Source organism: Aspergillus fijiensis (assembly GCF_003184825.1).
Source record: "Aspergillus fijiensis CBS 313.89 unplaced genomic scaffold BO72scaffold_4, whole genome shotgun sequence".
Taxonomy (NCBI): domain Eukaryota; kingdom Fungi; phylum Ascomycota; class Eurotiomycetes; order Eurotiales; family Aspergillaceae; genus Aspergillus; species Aspergillus fijiensis.
This window is the reverse complement of record NW_024468980.1, coordinates 225,333-247,249: the sequence shown is the minus strand read 5'-3', so window position 1 is coordinate 247,249 and position 21,917 is coordinate 225,333. Positions and strand designations below refer to the sequence as shown.

The window sequence follows — 21,917 nt, the reverse complement described above, 5'->3', positions numbered from 1 at the left end:
ACCGTACTTGCCCTGATTATCTACTCACCTGCCGTGCTCCTTCCTTCAGTGTCAACGCAGCAATGGAGCAGGTCGACGATGATATCCCCCCGTCCCCCCCCCGTCGATTCCCATCGTCGACTTCTCCCCAACCATCCTCTCTACCCCCGTTTTTCAACCCCATTCTGCGCTTTACAAGCACTTTCAGGATCACGACTCTCTCAAACCTTTGTCAGAACTCAGTTCGTGCTCCATGAGCAATATCAGAAATCCATTTCTTGACTTCCAACAACCTTTGAACCTTGTTTTAACCTCTCCCTCACGCTCGACCTCACACCCCATCTTGACCTCGACCTCACACCCCCTCCTCGGATCGCAGATCCTAGATCACGACACCATGTTCGTGGTCAACCCCATCGGGTCCCTAGGACTCAAAACCGGAAAGCCAGCCCTCGACAACTGGAAGCTGAAGGTGCCCACCGACATCATCGAGTCGGAGGTCCACAAACTCAAAGAATTGATCCACGATGTGATGAAGACAACTGTTCGGCAAGACATTCGAGACATCTTGCGCGATGAATTGAAGGACATCGTTCGCAGCAGCCTGGAAGACATGATGCAGGAGATGCAGGCCATTGTCCAGGACACGCAGGCACATGTCCAGATGATCGAGGCGAGCGCTCAGGACATGCAGACCGACGCTCAGATGACCAAGGAACACACCGAAAGCCTGCAGACCGACGCTCAGGAGCTCAAGGAGTATGTTCAGGGTATGCAGGCCAACCTCCAGGAGACGCAGGCAGAGGTGCAGAAGATGAAGGCACAGACAGACATTCAGAAGATGCAGGCTCAGGACACGCAGGCACATCTCCACATGATCGAGGCGAACGCTCAGAACATGCAGATTGATATTCAAATGACCGAGGCACACACTCAAAACCTGCAGACCGACGCTCAGAAGCTCAAGGAATATGTGCAGGGTATGCAGTCCAGCCTTCAGGAAACACAGGCAGAGGTGCAGAAGATGAAGGCACAGGCGGAAATTGAGAAGATGAAGGCACAGGAACAGGTTCAGGACATGCAGGCCGACATGCAGAAGATGCAGGTACAGACGGATATTCAGATGATGAAGGCACAGGAACAGGCTCAGGACATGCAGGCGGACATTCAGAAGATGAGGGTACAGGCGGACCTTCAGGAGATGAAGGCACAGAAACAGGCTCAGGAAATGCAGGCAGAGGTCCATAACACAAAGGCCAACGTCGAGGACATGCAGACAGTCGTCTATGCGTTGCAGGAAGTCGTCTTCGACATACAGATCAACATTCAGGACATGCAGGCCGACATGCAGAAGATGAAGGCACAGGCAGACCTTCAGAAGACGAAGGCACAGGAACAGGCTCATGACATGCAGGCCGACATGCAGAGCATGAAGACGAACGTCCAGGACATGCAGACAGTTGTCGATGAGTTGCAGGACGTCGTCTACGACATAAACACAGACGCCCAGGACATGCAGGCCGACATTCAGGAGATGAAGGCACAGGAACAGGCTCAGGATATTCAGGACACAAAGACCGACGTCCAGGACATGCAGACAGTTGTCGATAAGTTGCAGGAAGTCGTCCACGACATGTACACAGACGTCCAGGACATGCAGGCCGACATTCAGCAGATGAAGGCACAGGAACAGGCTCGGGATATTCCGGACACGAAGACCAACATCCAGGACATGCAAACCGATGCTCCCGATTTCAAGATCAACATGCAGAAGACGAGGGCACCGAAACAGACTAAGGATATGAAGGCGGAGATTCATGACACGAAGGTCAACGTCCAGGACATGCAGACCGATGCTCCCGATTCGAAGACCAATATGCAGAAGGTGAAGGCGCCGGAACAGGCTCAGAACATGCAGGCGGACATTGAGCACAGGAAGGTCACGTTCCAGGACATGAAGGCGAACATTCAGGACACAGATAACAACACCCAGAACATACAGAAGATGAAGGCACCGGAACACGCTCGGGACACGAAGGGGGATATTTACAGCACGGAGGTCAACGTCCAAGACATGCAGAAAATGAAGGCACCGGAACATGCTCAACACATGAAGGCGGAGATTCAGGATACGAAGGTCAACATCCAGGACATGCAGAAGAAGAAGGCGCCGGAAAAGGCTCAGAATATGCAGGCAGACATTGAGCACAGGAAGGTCACGGTCCAGGACATGAAGATGGACATTCAGGACACAAAGAGCAACGTCCAGAACATGCAGAAGATGAAGGCACCGGAACAAGCTCAGCACGTGCAGAAGATGAAGGCCAAGGAACAAAACCAGGACATGCAGACAGACTATGAATCAGAAGGTAGCTCGACCGTGATACACGATTGCGAAGCTGAGTGGACGGCATACCTGTGGCGACAGGTGTCGCAAACCAAGAAGGACCAGAGGTCAGCCACTCCATCATCTACCGACGAATGGATGGAAAAGATCAGGCAACTGGACGAGCTCAGTGATATAAGCTATCTCCCCGAGTATCGGGAGAATTGGGAGGAGGGGGAAGATGTGTGGTGGCGAAAAGCATGTCAACGAGAATGGAACCGTTTCAATTATAGGACGGAGCACCTAGAGCCGCCCGAGTGGCAGAGAGATTTCGTGGACCGACGCTTGAAATAGTAGTATTCTAGCTTCTAGATCAGCCAATGCAAGAACCTATTCTTAGATCAATCCATCCACTAACATCCCCCAAAGCAAGTATGTTGTAGAGCCTGGATACCCCCCATCCATTGCTGGAGTCTTAACCCTCTCTCCAAAAACAGCTGATTTCGGAAAATAATACAGAGGCTTTAGGCATGTCGCATAACCAGCTTCTCATCAAGAATTTTATTCTGCGCCAGGACCCGCAGAAGCTGTCCGTCGAGGCGCTTCCAGTCTACTAATAAGCCGCCGGGAAGAGCGCCGGTATACTCATTCACAGTAATCTTTCTCCCCATTATAGGCAACAACGCGGGGTCAGAGGGAGAAATCAGAGGTTGATATTGCAGACAGGGAGATGCAGCACAAGACAGATGCAGGTGACTAGATTGCAGCAGAGGACGAGTTAGTTAACTACTAGGTAGTTAGTTGTTTAACTGGGTGCAGTATCCCCGGGTCTCTACACAGGGATCTATCCCCTGTTATTTCAGCTGTCATGGTACATTATTGCCTTCGCGAGATGGCGAGGGCACGGAATGAGGCCGAGCCATAGAAGGTGGAACAATTAGCTGGAATTAGGCATCTTGAGGTGGAGGTCTCAGCGGAATTGAGACCAAACAATGCCATAGCGATGCACCTCATCAACGACACCAGCAGTAGAAGCGCCCATTGCATGGCGTAGCTTACTGGAAGGGTCTCTGTGAATAGGAGTACTCTACATTCCGAGTGAACAAGAAAGAGGAGAAGAATTGGAAGGGCAGTTGTCGAACAGAGCCACAGAGATAGATGGCTGGTGAATGTACAGTATCTACATTAGACAACCTGACAACTCATCAATGGTGTAGTAGTCAATGCTCCAACCAGCGGTGAATCCAAAAGGTATGTTCACCAGTTCTGATTCCATCTAGTGTCTTCACATTCGTTCTTCCCGGACTCAACCTCGCTATCTCAACCTTTCTCTCTCGGCCTTCCTCTCTCAAGCTTTCTCTTTCAACCATCCCCTTTCGCAGTGGAAGAAGTCTCTCCTCTTCGAACTTCCATTCTATGTTATCATTCTATTCTCATTGAAGTTGGTACTCGGACTGTACGGGGAGCTAAATCGAGTAATCAGAGAGCCCGTTGTACGCTTGAAAGATTCTACACAAGCATGGGGTCGTCAACCATCACCACACTCCTCGTCACGTTATCAGCTCGTGTGCCCGCTGTATGCGTTCAATACGTCTGAATTGTCTCCGTGTATACATAATGTATACTGAAGTGGAAGGAACGAGGAGGTGGTTCCGCTTGCCTTGCCGAGTAAGTCATGGTGTTGCCCTCTCCCCCCCCCCCATCCCTTCCGGCCTTCCTCGATTCTTAACCATCCTCATGTCCTGAACGCATGTTTACCCTGCAGAGTATGTATCATTTTGAGGGCCATCATTCCAGTGGTATGGAGAGACCATCACTCTTTCATCTCTTTAATTCATTGACTTTGGTACTTAGGTTGTCGAGGTCTTGTTTCCCCGTGCTACGAAATGTTGAAAAGCGCACGCCGAATTCCGCGGAAATTCAACTGCTACCGCGGTCTTTTTCTTGTCAGATCCTTTCGGATCGAAACAAAAAGGGTTTATGGGATGAGTATCCCAGGCGGTTATACCTTTAACAACGGGTAAGGGCTATCATCGATCTCGGATGCTCATTGCTAACTTCAACAAGGGCACAGTACCCCGTCGACTATGTTAGTATTCGAAATTTAGCGGATTAGCGAGATCAGCTCTCTCCCAGAGTACCAGGAGAACTGGAAGGAGGGCGAAGATGTTTGGTGGAGAAAACAATGTCAGCGAGAGTGGAATAAGTTTAATTATAGAACAGAGCACCTTGAGCCACCTGAGTGGCAGCGAGACTACAAGCATACTGACCCCCGCCGATGGTGGCTTATAGACGATTTTCAGTGAGTCTTACGCTGATCTTTCCCTCCCTCTGCCCTGTGCATCTTTTGCTGTTCTCCACAGCTTCTTGATGTGTATCGTATTGCTAACGCGCTCCGTTCCTGGCTTCGTTGCAGGAGACTCTGGGAACCCCGAGACAGAATAGCCACGGCGATATCAGGTTCGTCACGGGTCTCGAGAAGCATTTCCTCATGCGGGGACATACGACCCCGACAGCCTGAGCGGCCCTAGAGCGAAGCCGTGCTACGAAGCCAACCAACTACGAGTCCTGGGTGTATGATAGCCTCCCCGACTACTTGAGGCGGACTGGACCGCCTACTTATGGCGACAATCATCGGAGAGGGAGAATTTGAGGAAGATCGACTCCGCCGGTTGAGAAAAACCGGCATAATGGAGAGGATGCTTGGTGGAGAAAAGTCTGTCAAAAAGAATGGAACAGGTTTAACTATCGCACGGAACACCTGAAGCTTATCGAGTGGCAGAGGTTTTCTCAACCGGCATAATAGAGAGGATGCTTGGTGGAGAAAAGCTTGCCAAAAGGAGTGGAGCCAATTCAACTATCGGACGGAGCACCTGGAGCCAATCGAGTGGCAGAGGGACTATAAAGACCCTCGTCTCTAGTCTAGTTTATTTTCAGAGTAGTCAACGTGTTAGCGGCCATGAGCCTTCAATATCCAAACTTCTCACCGCCACGGCTATGGCCATGCTCAGAGTCTCACTCATTGAAGCCTCGAGTAGCCGATTTTCATCATCATGTTGACGCTCTGCGGCTCAGGCTGCTGCCTACCGCCCACCTTGTTGTTCTTAGCTAGTTCTACAGATAGCCTCGGATAGTCAGAATCCACCGTCTACCCACGTCCTTGACACACCTACCCAGGTTCCTCGAATACAATAGTGGTCTTTGCATCTTGTTCTTTCTCGATTAGATGCGTAATTCAGAGTAACATGGAAGGAGGTCTAGCGCTGACTGTTTTCAATCGCTTTGATGCGAACGCCATACACTGAAACCTGACTCGTACACATAAGGGGTTGCCCAAGACGTACGTCGCGATGGCACTACAGCTGCGAAGTGAGAATATTGGACTTAATCACTTCCTGCGGAGGATTAAAGGCACACAAGATAGGGGAGGTATACAGTACGTACGTACGTGCGAACAAACCCGCTTGCATACACCGAAGCCTATCTCGTACGAAGTGCACGCGATTTACTTTACAGCAAGCAAGCCGCGGGGCCATGTCCACGTCGACCGCGAGTCTGGGAAACAGGGGGGCTGCAATTTTCAGCTAGCGGACTGACTACGCTACAATGGTGGCACACCCGCCGGCAGGCAGCCCGATATGTGGCCAAAGCCATGCTCAATACAAGCTTCCTTAGGGCAATAAAACTACGGTCGATCGTGGCCAGGGGCATTGAGGAAAGCGAGGAATCCCTTAGGCCTACAGGGCAAATGGGAATTGGCAAGTTGGTACTAAGCAGTTGTGATTTGCAGAGATAGTATTGCTTGTCAGCGCGTGAATCGAAAAGGATGGCTCGTGAGAGCTCAACTAGCGGGTGTATCTCTGCCGGTAGCGCATGACTCTTTCGTAAGCTTCTTCTGAGATTCTCCATCGTCGGAACTCCTCATCGTCCCACTCCCATTCTCTCTCGATTCTCTTGAAGTCTCCTACGAAAAAGCTGGGAGTCGCATTAGCGAAGACAGAACTGGAGATAGAAAGAGGGAATGGATAGGGTACAGTACATCTTCTGCTTCACCGGATCCCAGAACAGCCGACTGGGCACCCACATGGTCGATGGCACGATCCGGTGCCGGCCGAAGGAGCTATCACGTTCAGCATCACCAGAATCCAAAATCCAAAATCCCTTCTCTCCTCTCCTCTCGGCAGAGAGCAAACTTACGTAAAGGCAGCTTTGAACGCCAAACGAACTTGCGCTCTCGCGGCCGGCGACATCTCGTAAAACGCCCCCTCGCCAATCCCACCGGTCGACAGCGCAACCATACCCCCGTCCTCTTCACGGACAGTTGTCAGGGCGATGTAAAGCACATAACCCCCGGGCACCCAGCCACCGGGGCCCTGCGTGGTCTGCCGGGATCCGATAAGTGCTGGGGCGTGCTCGCAGTGGATATCGCGGAGCTGGCCGTGCGCGTCCATGCATTTCCTGGCACGGGGAGGAACGACATCGACGGCTTGACGGGCCCGCTTGCTTGGCGGCTGCCACTCCGTGCCTGTCACGGGAATCTGGACGTACATTTGCACCATCGCTGGCGCGCCGGAGGCTGTGTTCCTGCACAGCAGCTCGATGAGGACGTTGGGCTTGACGCCCTTTCGGTGGCTCTCCTCTTGACTCATCTCAGCGGCGGCTTCGTCGAGGATCTCCACTATCTCAAGGTGGGTTTGCGGAGATGGGCCGTCGAGAGTTAGATCCTCCGGGACGAGCGAGGGGAGCATCCATGATTGGGGGGGGTCATGTCGCATTGGAGAGAGAGAGATAGATAGATAGATAAGGAGGTCGTTATAGAGAGAGAGAGAGAGAGAGAGAGAAGCAGAAGTAGGCTGGATGATCTTGAGTTATAAGCTTGAGGAGGAGAAGTGAAGTGAAGGAAGGAGAAGCTATGTCCTTAGCATGATGTCAATATGTCAGGTGATCCCGGAGGATCATAGTTGAAACTCCCATCATAGCCTTCGACTCTGGTACGTGGTGTTCGCATGAAAGCACAAGACAACGGCCAGCGCTGCATGCTCTTCTCGACGCTACGCGCTTGGTTGAGGACGGGTAAGGTGGAGAAGCTCATATTGTGTCAGGGGTATGGTTAAGTGATGGATGAATCCAGGCTAGGTGAAGCTATTTCTGTTCAGTGTCTTAGTATGAATGATGAGGGCTACGGCATCATATGTTCTTGCAGCTAGGGAAGACTGAGAACAGGTAAGTCTGTTGGAAGGTGTGCGACACATGCGTACAGTTTGATAGATCCTGACTCGGACTAACTCTCTTGCCTTCAATGACTGACTCTACGACTCTCCAAGCGGCTGATACAAAAGCTCCTCGCGCCAACCCCAACCCAGTGCAAATGTCGCTCCAGGTCCAAGAGTAAGAAGTGACCCTGCGAATGCCCCACCGGCTCTCCACCAAGAAAATTGAGCTCCAGCCTGCTTCAACTCGCGGAAGCGCAGCGCCAGCCATACAAACCCACTCGTCATCGAGACGAGCTCATCATACTTCAAGAAGCGCGCGATGCAGGCACTGAACGACGTCACTGGGACGGAAGCATCTCGCAAACCAGGCAGGAAGATGCTACTAAAGGAATCATCCCGTGGGGCCGTCATCCGGCCGTAAACAAAGGTGAGCCCGGAGACTAGGGCGAAGGTACCGTATGCCCACCGGATGTATTGCAGTTCGTTTCTCTGTGGCTTATGCTGGACATCCCGTAACTTCGGGGACGGTCTGTTGAGCACGCGGGCCGCAAGCAGGATGGTGCCCTGAAGGAGGGGAGTCGTCAGCGGGAAAGCCTGCCAAAGAGCATTGTACCACTGGCGTAACTTGAGGGTTGGGGCGAAGAAATTGGCATATGTGATCGAGTGGTATCCTGCCAGGGTGGAGAAAACCAAAGACCCAGTGAGGCCACAATTTATCTTTCTGTTCTCGCCCGCAAGCAGTGTGGACAGGGGCGTGCAGAGATATTCCAACGCGAGGTAGAGAGGGGCAACTTTCCAGATGCCCACCAATTGAAGTATGCTACCTGCTGCCATGGGTCTGTTTCATCGACCAAATGAGTCAGAATTCACGTCGGCTGGTATGCGGAGAACTCACAGAATTACTTGGTGCCATGAGTGCAAATTGCGGTAGCTCTCCAGCAACCAGATTCCATAGACCGGTCCCAGGTCCGTCATGAACGATAACATCTGGATGCGTGAGCGCGGGTCTGATCCGGTGATTGAAGGTAGGAAACAAGTAATCAGCGGCCGCATCAGCTTGTCAAAGAAGCGGTTATAATAAAAAGATGTGTTTAGATCCATAACTTCGCCACTCGCAGCAGTCCAGGTTCCGTTATCCAACATCAGAACCAGATGTGATCTAAGGGGTGAGAGCATTGATTCCACGGCTGTCTTACTGAAGGCGGAGATGCCCAATAGTGGCAGCGTCCAAAGTGCCCGTTCCCCAATTGTGGAGTCCGGCACGGGTCGACAGTCAGTAAACGGCATCGTACCCGCTAGGGACTTGGCCGGTGGTGGTAGGTAATCAATCTTTGTCGCCCCCACGAAGGTTCGAGATGATTTGTCGACCAGGTAGTGCTCGAGATATGGCATTAAATAATGTGCTATGGCCTTGCTTTTGAGTGTACTCAGTGCTTCTAATCGCGTGAGGCTGTAGGCTGACTTAAAGATGGCTTGCACGCGAGGTCGCCGCTTTTCTTGCCAGGATTGCAAGCATTTATTCAGCTCCTCTACAGCGGGGCTCGACTCATGGGAGGCTTGAAGCAAGCTAGCAAGACTATTCGCAAGCGCGGCTGCACTTTCAATTGCGCTGTTACCACCCTGACCCAAGTTCGGAGTCATCTGTTAGGGGATGTCAGTCACGCGCACTTAGGGCTTTTCTCTCCATCACTTTGTTCAAGAGCATACCTTATGCGCTGCATCTCCGATACAAACCCACCGGTCGATGGCCCAGCGGCTATAGGAGGCCTCTTCCAATGGCAACAAAGTCCGGGTTATTGCCCTCTTGTATACCTCGGCAAAAGGTACATTATCAGTGATCGGCTTCTGTAGGTAGGGGTCGACATATTGGTCAATCATGGTTTGATCGAAGCGTGGGATGTGCGAGGCAGAGTATTTCTGGTCCAACTTTTTGAAAAAGAACCAGAACACCCGGCCCTCCTTTCCGACGATAGTCAGGGCCGACCACCCCTCGCCGAAAGTTCGATGACTGGTCCCCGGGATTAACCCTGGAGTCGATGTCGAGATGCCAAACACACAGCTGTACTCGGACGTCATTGCTATGGCCAAGAAGTTAGAAGAGTCAGTATAACAGCACTGCGTTGGTATGAAGGTCTGAAAGAAGGCAACCCACTTTCTCTTTCCTTCAGTGCCTCCTTCTTCAGCCCAATTGACTCCATGTAGTCCCACATTTGCCGTCGCACCGTGCTTCTTACCCCGTCGGCCCCGACAACAAGATCACCCTCATAGACCGACTGGTCTGCGCAGTGCACCTTCACTCCATCGGCAACATGTTCGACTTGGACGACTTTTTTCCCAGTGAATACATGAGCCTGCGATTGTCCAAGATGCTTGTAAAGAGCTTCGAGTGCGACTTGACGATCCACAAACGCAATGGGGTAGCCATGTCTTGGTTGTGGTCAGCGGGCATTGAGGTATTAATATGCAAGAAGGGTAGATACCGGTCATGGATGATTTTCGGGGCGTTGTTCTTGGTGATAAGCGAGCCATTCTCTTTCCAGAAGTAGGAGTCACGAAGGGGCTCTGTAGCCTCTATGATGTCGTCGAAAACTCCCAACTGGTCCAAGATGCGCGCACCATTTGGAATGATTCCGATAGAAGCACCGACCTGCGGTGCAATCTCCTCATGGGCCTCCAAGACGACGAATTCCACCTGTTGTCGAAGTAGGCAGTGGGCAAGGGTCAGGCCTGCGATGGACCCGCCGACAATCACCACGCGGAATCGTGGTTTCGAGAGCTGGGAGTCTGTCATCGTTCCAAGACGCCGAGTCAGTATGTGAACAGTATGTTTCTTGGGGGGAAGGATGTGTGCTATGGCGCTTACTTTCGCCTTATATAGGCTGTGGAACTTCTCATTTCGATAACAATCGAACCACCCTGCAGAAGTGGGTCATTCTCACAGCCAGATGAGGGGAATCAGAGAAGCGAGGATAGTGGGGTGTTTTTAACCAGTGCCACCTTGTACTCTGAGTATATCCAAAGAGAGGAAGGTAGGTAGAGAATCGGTTATTCGCCCAAAGGGTGATTGACATGTGGGGTCTCCGGCGACCCACTGCAGCTGTATTGGTAAGTTACCGTTACCGTTACCGAAACTTGGAACTGCGGCAAACTTGATTACTTTACCAGTTATCCGAGAAATCCGTGAAACCCGTGAAACCCGTGATGTCGATCTACGAATCGTCCGCCTTCCATTGAGGAAGTTCTGACTTCCCCTCTCTTTAGGCACACCCGTTTCCATCACAACCAAGTAGCCCCGAGCATCGGCTCTCCACTGAAATCTGCATCCTGATGGAGTCTCGGCCCCTGACTGTGACCAATCGAGTTTTCTCTTCGCCGCTGCCAGATCGGAAGCGACGGGACCAGAAGCCTCGAGTGCTTCTGTCTTGTACCTCCTGTCGTGAAAGAAAGTAGGATGCATGCAACTCGTACGCACCCGCAGCACTACTTGGCACTAACTCAAGCGATTACAGACTTCGATGTGATCGCGCTCGTCCTTGTTCGAATTGCCGAAATCGGAATCATGGCATCTCCTGTCACTACGTTCAAGCGCACGCGCGTGCTGCCCATGTCACTCGAGAACATTGTGCACCACACGGTGAATGCACACGGTCAAATCCTGAGATAGAGATAGGCAAGGATAAGCGCTCCAGTCCTGGGGTCCGACTTCTTCCGTCCGAATCGAGTGGGACACGATTTGTCCATCCGAGCCACTGGCGAGCTCTCATGGATGACGCTGTGTGTGGTTACCTGGGTCCTCATTCCCCAATTCCGAGCTGATATCGAACACAGACAAGGCAACTGAAGATCAATCCCAGCCATGCTCAAATCAAATCAAGCGGCAATTCCGTGCACTTGTTGTCGGGTCTCTCGCAAAATGTGAGCATCGACGAATTGATAGTCTCGTTGCCCTCCCGCGCAGTGGCGGATAGACTCGTGGCATCATGCCTCAAATCCTCAGAACCATCCTTGAGTACGTTCCTGTATGTATCTGCAAGACTCTGGTTGACCTTTTCACTGCAGTGATCATTCATGTTCCGACTTTTGAGACTCAGGTATGCCTCTAAATCGCGTTCATGGATTTCGCGAGACATGTCTGAAAGCTCTAGTGTCGCCAATTTTGGCAGTCACCTGCGACTGTCAGTCCCGCCTGGCTGGCCCTACTCTATTCGGTGCTAGCCTGCGGAGTGTGGATCGAGCATTTTCTGGATCCCATCCTAGCCTACTCCGAAGTACCGCAGTCTTTCTATGCCCTCCGAGAAAAGTCAGCTGTCGCACTGTCGAAGTCAGATCTCACTGTCCCTGGCAGGTTCAAGGTTGAAGCAATGTTGATTTACTTGGGAATAGAGTACCTGCAAAGCAATGAATCGAAAACTGGCGTGTCGATTCTTCTCGGGATTGTTTCGCGATTGGCGACCATGATGGGATATCATCAGAGCGCCCATCTCTGCCATCCTCCTCTACTTGCTTTCGAAGCAGAGATGCGATGCAGGGCTTGGCTGTTGCTATCAGTCATTGACAACGTCGTTGCCTCGCAAACAGGACTTCCAAGAGTTATGTACCAAGGCCTCACAAACTCGGCTCGCCCACGCAACTTACTCGACGACGATTTCAACTCCACTATGTCAGTGCTGCCCTCATCCCGATCCACAACCGGAACACTTAGCCACGTTGTATATATGCTGGCTCTTGACGATCTTTACTCAGTAGCCAATGAGATCGCAGATCTTGCTGCAAAAGGCCCAATCTCTCCCGACAGCACTGCTCGCCTGGGCCAGCAACTGGAAGCTCTGAGAAACGGCCTCCCGTGTTCTCTGCGTATGCGTTCTCCAATCACTCCAACGATGGAATATGACAAATTGATCATGCAACGCACCCTGGAGATAGTATACCAACGGTCGCGCTGCATCTTGCATCGTCAATATCTTATCTCGTCTGAGTCAAACCCCAGCTTTGACGCTTTTCGATGGGCATGCGTGGATGCAGCCCGTTGCGTTCTCGAGCAGCAGTGTCTCCTGTTTCAAGAGGCCCTGCACGGTCCGCGCAATAGAAAGCGTGTGTGGTTTGGTGCCTCTCGGTCGGTGTCTGATTGCCTCACTGCGGCTATGGTGATATGTCTAGAGGTGATCAACAGGACAAAGGTTTCATCTCAGCCTTCCTTGACCAGCGACGCATCTACAGAACTAGTCCATATTCTCCAGCGGACATACTTCAACCTCAAACAGACCCCCAAATCACCTATAGAAATAACCAAGGCAGCTGAGATTCTGGCCACAATGCTCGGTCGGATGGGTCATGCTGTGACCTGGAACAGTGATTCAGACGAAACTCGGCCTTCTACTGACCCCAGTAACCCTAAGATATCCGACCCTCAATTTCAAGAGATCACGCCCCCGAGTGGCCTGCTTTCGTCTCCTTGGCTCGTCTTCGACAACTTGGTCCATGGTGATTCTCCGTTCGAGATGTTTGACTGGGTAAGTCCTTCAACAACTTTCTTCACTTTTTACTTCCTTGAGCTAGACTTGAGCCTTTATGCAATCCGAGCACAGGTCGATCTGGATCTATGCTGATTTATAAGCAGGCTTACTGGGACCGGCAGATGCAGCAGCTCAATGGGGCATTCTATGATATCATATAGAAAGCATGTGGTTGGTAGCCAGGAGTGTACGCCCGTCCCAGACTCCAAACGCCTATGTTTCAAAGCTTCTCGGATCCACAAGCGGGTCCCCGAAATCAGCCCACGGTTTCCCGCACGTATTTTACTCAGAGCTCCCGGGTTCCGCGTTTCTAGAATCTCGGAAGACTCGATTGCCGAATCCGGCGCAAGTCTCCGTAGTGTACATGTGCCGCAGGGACTTTAAAGCTTGAGATTTAAGACTCACTTACTAGCCACCTCACTCAACGCTCTTTAACCATACATCCATGATTGCAACCATCTTTATTCTTTGAGTCTTCGAAATGTCCGAATCTCCTGAACTCACCGTCCACCATCTCCACCTCTCCCAGTCCGACCGAGTGATCTGGCTCTGCGAAGAACTGGGTCTCCCCTACCAGCTCAAATGCTACGACCGGGATCCCGTGACCTCCTTCGCCCCGGCCGCCTACCGGGCCCTGCACCCCATCGGCACCGCCCCCGTCATCCAAGACGGTAGCGCCGTCACCCTCGGCGAGACCAACGCCATCTTCGAGTACCTGCTTGCCAGATACGACCCCCAAGGCAAACTGACTCTTCCGCCCACCCACCCCAACTACCCGGACTACGTCTTCTGGCTCCACCACACCAACGGCGGGATCCAGCCTGCCCTCTACGAGCTCATGTTTGCGCGCATGTCCGCTCTGCCCGAGAACAACCCGGCCACCCAGGTCATGCAGGGCCGGCTGGACCGCAGCCTGGCTGCGATGGAGGCCCAGCTCGCCAAGTACCCGTTCATCGCAGGCGAGAACTTCACGGCGGCGGACTGCATGCTGCTGTTCCCGCTCACGACGTTCCGGATCTTCATGCCGTACAGTCTGGAGGCGTATCCGCATATTGTCAGCTATTTGGGGCGGATCGGGGAGCGGAGCGCGTTTGTGGCGGCGATGGAGAAGGGGGACCCGGGGTTGAAGAGGCCGATGGGCGCTGAGGGTGTTGTTGCTGCTGTTGCTGGTGAGGAGCGTTCTCAGAAAGCGTGAGGTAGATGTGGCACTCGGGGAAACTTGCAACGGGGGTTAAGATGGGGATATGGCCGATTATTCGTCGGTTTGTATATTATGAAACTTCGGGTTTGCTTCGAGGGTCCTTGCAACTAGGTTTGTACATATGTAGATGCTGATTACAATATGACGCTCAAGGATGGGCTACATGAAACCATATCTTGAACTCCTGGTGGTCAGTTATAGCTGACTTAGTTCTTCAACATGTGAGATAGGCTAGTAGATTGCTGAAATGCGTGGTCTAATTACTGACGAACGCCGACACTCCATAACCCGCTGGGCAATTGCTAAGCAGCCTAGTTGATCATTTGTGCCTGTTTTTCATGTACAAGGCGTCGTATTCGCCAAGGACAAGAATGACCGATGAATACAGACTACATGCGGCTAACGTTATCTGAGCGGAGCTATCAACATGGCCGCCGACAGTATCCTCATGGCTCGGGGCAGTCCTTCATCTTCAACGATACATACGAGATTTCATCCAACCGATCTGAACACTAGGCAAAAAGAATACAAGAAATAGTCAACCTAGCCCGGGAGTCCATGTCCAACTTCCTTCTCCAACACAAAACGGTGTGTTCGATGGTCCTTCCGGGTGCCAACGTGCCTCTGAGCTACTGGAACCAGTACCACTCTTCAACGCGCCGGTAGATCTGCAGAATGCTCATCTGATGACTGTCTGCAGTACGCATCAGGCGATGAACGTCGGCCTCCAGCTGCCGGGTCCGCGCCGCTTGGTCCTGGAGCTGCTGCTGCAGATGCTCGACCCCGGCTTCCAGGTGGGTGAGGCGTCGGTCGAATGTCTCCATTGTACGTCGGGCTGCGTTGATGCTGGCCTCGATCTCCTCGGGGAGAGTTGGGTCGGGGTTGGTGGACACAGGGTGGACTGTCTCATCCGGATTGACTTGTGTCATGTTTGGCTTGGGCGAGGTGGGGTGGGTCATAGCGTCTGCGGTGGTATCGTGGCTCTCGGGGAGCTTGGAGGTCTCATCTCCGTCCACGGTGTCCTGAGGGACGGTGTTCTGTTCTTCGGGGTTGTGTGGGATGGTGGGTTCCTGTTCTTTCTTGGTCTGGTGGGTGGAGGCGTCGTGGTTTTCACCGTGGGTGTTGTCGGGGATAGCGCGGGTGATGTTGTCGCTGGACGATGGGTGCGAAGACATAGTTTCGGTCTGATGGATGAAGTTTGGTGAGTTGGGTTCTGAGTGTGTAGTCTGTTCGCAGGTTTTCCAACTTGTAGGATGGATTGGATCGGAGAGATTGGGGTTGCTCTCCAGGTTTGGGCAGAAGACAGAAAGAGTCTACAGGTTGTAGAGATGAGATCGTGGGAAGAAGAGACTGTGTAACGGTTTTTGATAGTTGTAGAGATAAAGAAGTATGAGCCTAGTGGGTTTGAAGAGTGTAGGAGATGTAGTTGGCTAGGTTGAGGAGTGTGTATCTGTTCTGTTCCAAAACACCAACTTGGGTGACGGATTGGAACGGAGGATCAAGGATTGTGAGGGGATGTGGATGAGTGATGAATCCAGACTACGCGAGGCAGCAGGCCATCTGAATGCGGGACTATCAACATGGCGTGGCGGGCGGTGAGCAGCTGCCTGGCCTTCGAGGCTTCAGGGCTGCTGGCAGGTTGTCTGGTAGTGAATTCCCTCACAGCGGTTGGGAATGTAGGCTTTTATGCCTGCAGGCCGATGTCAGGAGTTCAGCGGGTACCACGATCATGGAGGGGGGCGGATATTCACTTCTCGTTGTCAGGGTCATTTTGTCTTTGTTGGTGGAGAAGATCGATTCGCACGTGGTCTCCGCGAGGTGCAAGAACTTCTCGTCGACGATCATATGCGGTGTCCTTCGACTGGATACAGGTGCGTGCCTCAATGCCTGCTCTGGCACATCTTGTGGAAGAGAAAAGGGTCGATTGACTTGATGTTTGGAGGGGTCCTTGAGTTGGAGTAGCGAGGGTTTCCAGACCATCGAAGGTGATTTGAAGATCATGCAGTAGCATGTCTTACTCAGGTGTAAATACTGTTTTTTCCCTAAGTTCCTTGCTGGTCTTGTGGACCGATATTGCGGAGAGATTGGTCGAGAAGGACTCGATGATACTTTAGAAGAATGTGCTCATTAGCCAATCTGGTTAGCTTTATTAACGATACTATAGATGAGTATACGTACAGCGTTGCATACAAGGCACAAGCAGCTTGACTCAAGTCGTAGCATGATAGAGCGAGTACCCAGAAGACCTATGCGCGACACCGGCCTTCATGTAGCGCTTTAAACGCGCTCTTCCGCTGCAGAAGCTCTTTGGGGTTGCCCTCCTCGATTACTGAGCCCGCATCAAGCACAAAGACACGATCGTTGTCCAGGATAGAGTCCAGGCGATGTGCGACTGTGATAATCGTACAGTTGGCAAATCGCTCTCGGATCACTTTCTGCATCAGTCGATCCGTTGCGGGGTCAACATTACTCGTCGCCTCATCGAGGAGTAGAATTGTCGTCTTTTTAAGCATTCCCCGGCATAGGCACAGTAGCTGTCGCTGGCCATGAGACATGGTCACTCCATCGAGCGCGGTTGTCAGCCCATCTTTATTCTCAAAGATTGGCCACAGCTTGACGTTCTGAAGTGCTGATATGCACTGCTCATCGGAGGCACCATTGCTGGGATCAATGCTAAGGCGCAGGGTTCTTCCGACTAGAAATTGCTCTTGTGAGATTACCGTCATGCGTTTTCGGATCAAGCTACTATCGATGCTTCGGAGGTCGACTCCATCGACAGTAATTGTACCGGACTGAACGTCGGGAAGTCGCAAAAAGGCGGCTAATAGAGTACTCTTGCCACTGGAGGTGGTTATGCGTCAGCGCCCGACTCAATCACACGAGCTTCAAGTGTAACAGGTGGCATTTCTCTTGCATACCTTCCGGTTCTGCCACACAAAGCGACTCGTTCACCCGCGCCAATAGAGAGACTGATGCTGTTCAGTGCAGGTGCTTTCCCACTGCTAGTGGTAAGTGACTGGCGGACGTCAGATCAATGGCATACATACTCATATGAAACTGTGACATTGTGGAACTCGATTGCCCCATGTTGAGGCCAGTAGAGAGGAGGATTGACAGCTTTACTTGGCTGTTTCTCTGCTGGCGTCGTAGCTTGAAGTTGTTTTAGACGGGCAATAGCCCCCAGTGAAGTTTCCATGTCTGTCCAAGCGGTGATCAGCTGGTTCAGGTCGACGCCAAGGTTAATGATATTATTAAGGGCAACGCCAATCATGACACCATTGGTGGTATTGTGTAGATCCAGGGCCAAGGCCACCACAGCCACGGCCAGCGTACCGACAATGAGATCTAAAACCAACTGCAACCATCTCTGGGCACACAGAAGCAGGTAGAAGGGGCTTTGCGAAACATCCAGTTTCCGCGCAAGCACGCTGAGAAATTTGTCCTGCCAATCAAACGCTCGGATCGATGATGCACCCTCTTGTGTCTCGGTGAAGAGGGTGTACAAAGGGTCTTTAGCCTCAAGATCTAGCAAACGGAGCTGGCGCGATGTTCTAAGGTAGAACTTCTGAAGCACGTGCAGCACAATGAATAGCAGAGGCAGTGTAAGAGCCATGAAGCTTGCCCCGGCGGATACTAAGGCTAATTGGCCGAGGCACCGCGAGAGGTCTATATCACGTCAGGTATCTCTCTCCCGGAAGACCAGAAGCGTACAGCTTACTGAATACGGCCAACATGAGGGCAGAGGGCAGTTTGGAGTCCAGAAGTGTCATATCTTGGCTGAATCTACTTCCTTGTCAATATCGCAATTCGGTGAGTTTGAAATTCGATGTACCTATTTAATAAGCTCCCAGTATCTGTTTTGTCAAGAAAGCCCATCGATGCTCTTGGTCATGTTAGTCTTGTTCTCCACAAGTAATTTTAAGCTCACCTTGTCACTATTATCAGCAGGACTTCGTGCAGTTGCACGGATGTCTTGGGCGCGATCTTCATTAACATCAACCTATAGCCGTCAGCTAATGCTACATTACACTTCAGGAAGCCTATTACCATATAGCAAGCGCCATCGCTGACAATGTGGCAAGCGGTAGCGTAGCATAAATCACCATGTACAGCAAAAAGTGAGCACCATTATCAGAGGTCCACCACCCCAGAATGATCTCTAATAAGTGGCATTAGCAGCTCATGTCTGATAAATGGACAGATATCAGGGCAACCCACGAGGAAAGAGTGCGGTGAAAGTGTTGCAAATCACACTGGCACCGAAAGGCGCGAGAAGCTGCCATCCGATAAATCCTAGGTAGTACTTATAGACCTTCAAATCTCCAGTCTGCCGAGATAAATCCCGCCTTTGCTCGTCACGTAAGACATTGTGTGCCTGTACCACCGGCCTAGCCGGTGTTGCCTCAGATGACGCCGGCGGCACTGCCTCAAATGCAAAGTTGTTTATTTTTAACTGTCCCTGCATTCTCTGCTCCAGTATCCGGCCTTCAGGGTCGAGAATTATTAGTTTATCCGCCAGAGAAAAGATGTGTGCTATAAAGAGAGGTATATGAGCTTGCGAACTAATACATTGGAACAGATGACTGGATTATTTACCTGCATGAGTAACCAGAACAACTGTCATCTTGAGGCGGCGTACCAGACCGTCACGCCCAAATAAATTTTGAATAATCTCGGCCTCCGTGCCGCGATCCAGCGCACTGAAGACGTCATCAAGCAGAAGCAACTTGGGTCGATGGTAGATTGCCCGGGCCAGCGCCTTGTAGATTTGTCAGAGATAGATAAGCTAGGCCAGGATGGGAACACCCGTACTTACTAGACGTTGTCTTTGGCCACCACTGAGTATAATACCACGTGTTCCGATCACTGTCCGATCACCATCGGCAAGATCGTCAATATCACGTTGCAGGGCACAAGCTTTGATTACCGACGAGTACCACTCCCTCTCTATTGTCGATTGCTCGGTCGGGCCGCAGATGTTGTGTTCGATGCTGTCATTCAACAACCATGGAGCTTGCGAACAATAGGCTACACTGGTAGAACCCGTCATCACCCGTCCTTGACTGCACGGTAATTCTCCAAGAATTGCTTTAAGCAAGGTGGACTTCCCACTGCCGACGGGACCAGCAATCAAAGCCAACATTCCGTCCTCGACCTGGAAGTTCAGGGAGTTCAATGTTGGTTGTATGGATCCTGGATAGTGTATAGATGCATCGCGAACATCTACCATGGAGGAAGGATGAAATGCCCAAGAGGTGTCTTGCAATGATCTTAGTGAAGCAGGGCCTCTGGGACGCCGTTCAATTCTGGTTAGTTCGTCATCGTGGGAGGGATCCAAGGATCGGCATTCTTCGCTCATGTCTGAACTGACGTATAGAAAGTCCTGGAGGCGCTGAATCGATCCCAGGCACGCAGAAACTGAAGGCACTGCGAAAAGGAACTTGTTTGCAGGAGACATCAGGAGAGACAAGGTGGCTAATGATGAGAATGCTTGGCTGGTGTTGAGCAGGTCTTCACCTCTGACCTTGGCTTGAATCATGTAAATGGCTAAAGTAGCAGCTGGAGCAAGTACGGGTGGTAAATTGGCTGTAAACTGTCAGTGATGAGAGCTCTGTAAAGTAGTTATCTTACCAAAGACATTAGTGATTATGATCATCAACCTGAGCCCCCTTTGCTTCTTAAGCTCAGTCAATCTGAGGGACTGAATTTGAAGAAACATATCCTCAGTGAGACCACACATGCGTATGCTCTTCATATTATTCAAAAGTGAAGAAGCCGCGGTCACCCGTCGCTGGACGGAATCAGCCCAGAGTTTCTGTTTCCCGGCAATCCTTCTGGCGACTCTGGCACTTCCTATAGTTGACGCTGTACCTTGATTAGAGAAGACATCGTACAATCATTAGAGTTAGCGCAACCTACCAGCAACTATGACCAGTGGCGCTATACATGTCCAGCCGAGATAGATTGAGAGAATATACACTCCTATGATAATTTCCAGCAGTTGACCCCAACACTCATGAAGATCTTCGAAGCTTGTCTGAATTCTCTCAACGTCAGTGCTCATCAAGGTGACCGGCATTAAGTGGTCCTCTCCACGGTCAGGTACGTGCAACATCTGGTGGTAGACCAAATATACAATGGCTCCTCGTAGCATTGTCAGAGACCTGTTGACTTTGTGTTTGTAAGAGGCATTAAATACCTGTTTTCATTAGTAAACTGCCTCACATGAACGTGTAATTCCATGGGTATAGTACTGCTCTTCCAAGATATGTCAGAATTGTGGCGCCGATTAATCCATATCTCGTGTTGTGGTCATTTGAACTCCCACTCCCACTGACACTGACATAGCTAATTATACGTGACACTAAGAATGGCTGGGCATAATTGAACCCGATAAGAAGAACTCTTGCTGGCACGGGGGCGAGAAGCTGCCGGGCAAAACAACGTACAAGCGCTTTTAACAAAGCGTTCGATCGGTTTCCATTTTCTGATAAATATCAGCATCATTAGCTTCAAGCAGACGATGATAAAGGCGACAAACTCTCTTGACCCCAGTAGTGTTTTAGCCTTTTGCCCAGAATTTCAGAATCGATGTCTTCATCAATTGAGTAAAGATCAGTTAGCGTGAAAAGAGTCTGATAGCCTAGAACAAGAAGCCTGTTTAACCACCAGAAAATTGTACGGCTGATGACTCCACTGATTGCTTCAGGTGATGTTGGAGTGCGATTCGATCCCATCAACAGCTGCTTTCGCTGTGCCTCTAGGACAAGTAGACTAGCCTTGATAGCCATAGTGGCGCAGTAGGTCGAGGCAATGGTGTCATCCCCCCTTAGAAACAAGGTCCGTGCCTGCGGGACATCTAACAGCAGCGTACAAAGGAGATAGATGTTCAGTAACGAGGATGGTCGAACGGAACGCATATGCTCAAGATAGGAAAGAGGAACTATTGTCGTAGCAGCCAAGAAGGCCAACACCGAGGACGCGATGGAAACGCTTGTCTGTCCGTACTTATTTCCGACCCATAAACCCAGTAGAGTCAATTGGGCACACGCACTCAGCGCTGATATGATCTAAATGATTCAGGAATTAGATTTGGAATGAGTTGGAAGTGGATGCAGGTACATACAGTTTTAAGATGACAGTATGGATCGACAACTGCTTTGGGAGTTTGGTTACGTAATTTGTATATCCTGAGTAGAGCTGAGACAAGTAGTAACGCAGAAGGAATAATTGAAAGAATGGCTTGCTCAAAAAGAAGAGTGAAGTCAAACGTTCTACGACAGCTTAGAACAACAGGTCCGAAGGCGTCATCTGTAGCTGGGCAATAAGGAAGGGAACCCCCACCAGAAAGTGATGCATTCTGCGACATCTTAGGCAGGAGTTTGACGGGTAGTGAAGTTGGTGAACATCGGGAGAACGGACTGACTTGAGCAGACCAGGCTTTAATGATAATTCATGCGCAGTGGCGAACTCGCGCAGTCTAACTGAGTTAGGAGCGAGGCTGGCATGGCCCGGAGAAGATACCAACAGCCAACAGAGAAAAATAAAGCTAGACACGACCTGCTGGGAGCTACTCGGGTTTGCCTTGTGGACCCGGGTCGTTAGTAGTGGGGCTGAGGTTACATCGCTAAGTATGCACTGGCGCCATTGCTACTAAAATTCCACCACACGTCCTTTGTGCTGAG

The 21,917-nt window shown here is 51.2% G+C and overlaps 7 protein-coding genes across 7 annotated transcripts; 3 read left to right on the top strand and 4 right to left on the bottom strand.

Moving 5' to 3' along the window:
* Positions 1-270: 270 nt before the first annotated feature.
* Positions 271-2,659, top strand: BO72DRAFT_482892 (uncharacterized protein; the record flags this gene model as incomplete). The annotated part of the gene is made up of 1 exon (XM_040947760.1): positions 271-2,659. Exon 1 carries the CDS (start codon positions 377-379, stop codon positions 2,657-2,659), a length of 2,283 nt encoding a protein of 760 aa, XP_040805712.1. The 5' UTR covers positions 271-376.
* A 3,491-nt stretch (positions 2,660-6,150) lies between these two features.
* Positions 6,151-7,053, bottom strand: BO72DRAFT_491932 (uncharacterized protein; the record flags this gene model as incomplete). The annotated part of the gene is made up of 3 exons (XM_040948233.1): positions 6,151-6,280; positions 6,345-6,425; positions 6,503-7,053. 3 exons carry the CDS (start codon positions 7,051-7,053, stop codon positions 6,151-6,153), a joined length of 762 nt encoding a protein of 253 aa, XP_040805711.1.
* A 561-nt stretch (positions 7,054-7,614) lies between these two features.
* On the bottom strand, positions 7,615-10,309 carry BO72DRAFT_474428 (FAD-dependent oxidoreductase; the record flags this gene model as incomplete). The annotated part of the gene is made up of 5 exons (XM_040947260.1): positions 7,615-8,356; positions 8,414-9,159; positions 9,226-9,596; positions 9,671-9,945; positions 9,999-10,309. The coding sequence occupies 5 exons, from the start codon at positions 10,307-10,309 to the stop codon at positions 7,615-7,617; spliced, it is 2,445 nt and encodes an 814-aa protein (XP_040805710.1).
* A 782-nt stretch (positions 10,310-11,091) lies between these two features.
* Positions 11,092-13,352, top strand: BO72DRAFT_176791 (fungal specific transcription factor domain-containing protein). Its single transcript, XM_040939439.1, has 6 exons — positions 11,092-11,292; positions 11,347-11,527; positions 11,578-11,609; positions 11,664-12,372; positions 12,442-13,028; positions 13,136-13,352. Exons 1-6 carry the CDS (start codon positions 11,281-11,283, stop codon positions 13,190-13,192), a joined length of 1,578 nt encoding a protein of 525 aa, XP_040805709.1. The 5' UTR covers positions 11,092-11,280; the 3' UTR covers positions 13,193-13,352.
* On the top strand, positions 13,319-14,464 carry BO72DRAFT_176785 (glutathione S-transferase family protein). Its single transcript, XM_040939438.1, has one exon. The coding sequence runs from the start codon at positions 13,513-13,515 to the stop codon at positions 14,224-14,226; it is 714 nt and encodes a 237-aa protein (XP_040805708.1). The 5' UTR covers positions 13,319-13,512; the 3' UTR covers positions 14,227-14,464.
* A 289-nt stretch (positions 14,465-14,753) lies between these two features.
* Positions 14,754-15,649, bottom strand: BO72DRAFT_176697 (uncharacterized protein). Its single transcript, XM_040939437.1, has one exon. The coding sequence runs from the start codon at positions 15,405-15,407 to the stop codon at positions 14,862-14,864; it is 546 nt and encodes a 181-aa protein (XP_040805707.1). The 5' UTR covers positions 15,408-15,649; the 3' UTR covers positions 14,754-14,861.
* Positions 15,650-16,478: 829 nt separating this feature from the next.
* Positions 16,479-21,601, bottom strand: BO72DRAFT_368167 (putative multidrug resistance protein; the record flags this gene model as incomplete). The annotated part of the gene is made up of 15 exons (XM_040940876.1): positions 16,479-17,073; positions 17,151-17,231; positions 17,280-17,898; positions 17,951-18,018; positions 18,065-18,115; positions 18,161-18,232; positions 18,280-18,391; positions 18,451-18,765; positions 18,829-18,991; positions 19,049-19,825; positions 19,871-20,097; positions 20,152-20,431; positions 20,487-20,719; positions 20,774-21,302; positions 21,359-21,601. 15 exons carry the CDS (start codon positions 21,599-21,601, stop codon positions 16,479-16,481), a joined length of 4,365 nt encoding a protein of 1,454 aa, XP_040805706.1.
* Between the last annotated feature and the right edge of the window lie 316 nt (positions 21,602-21,917).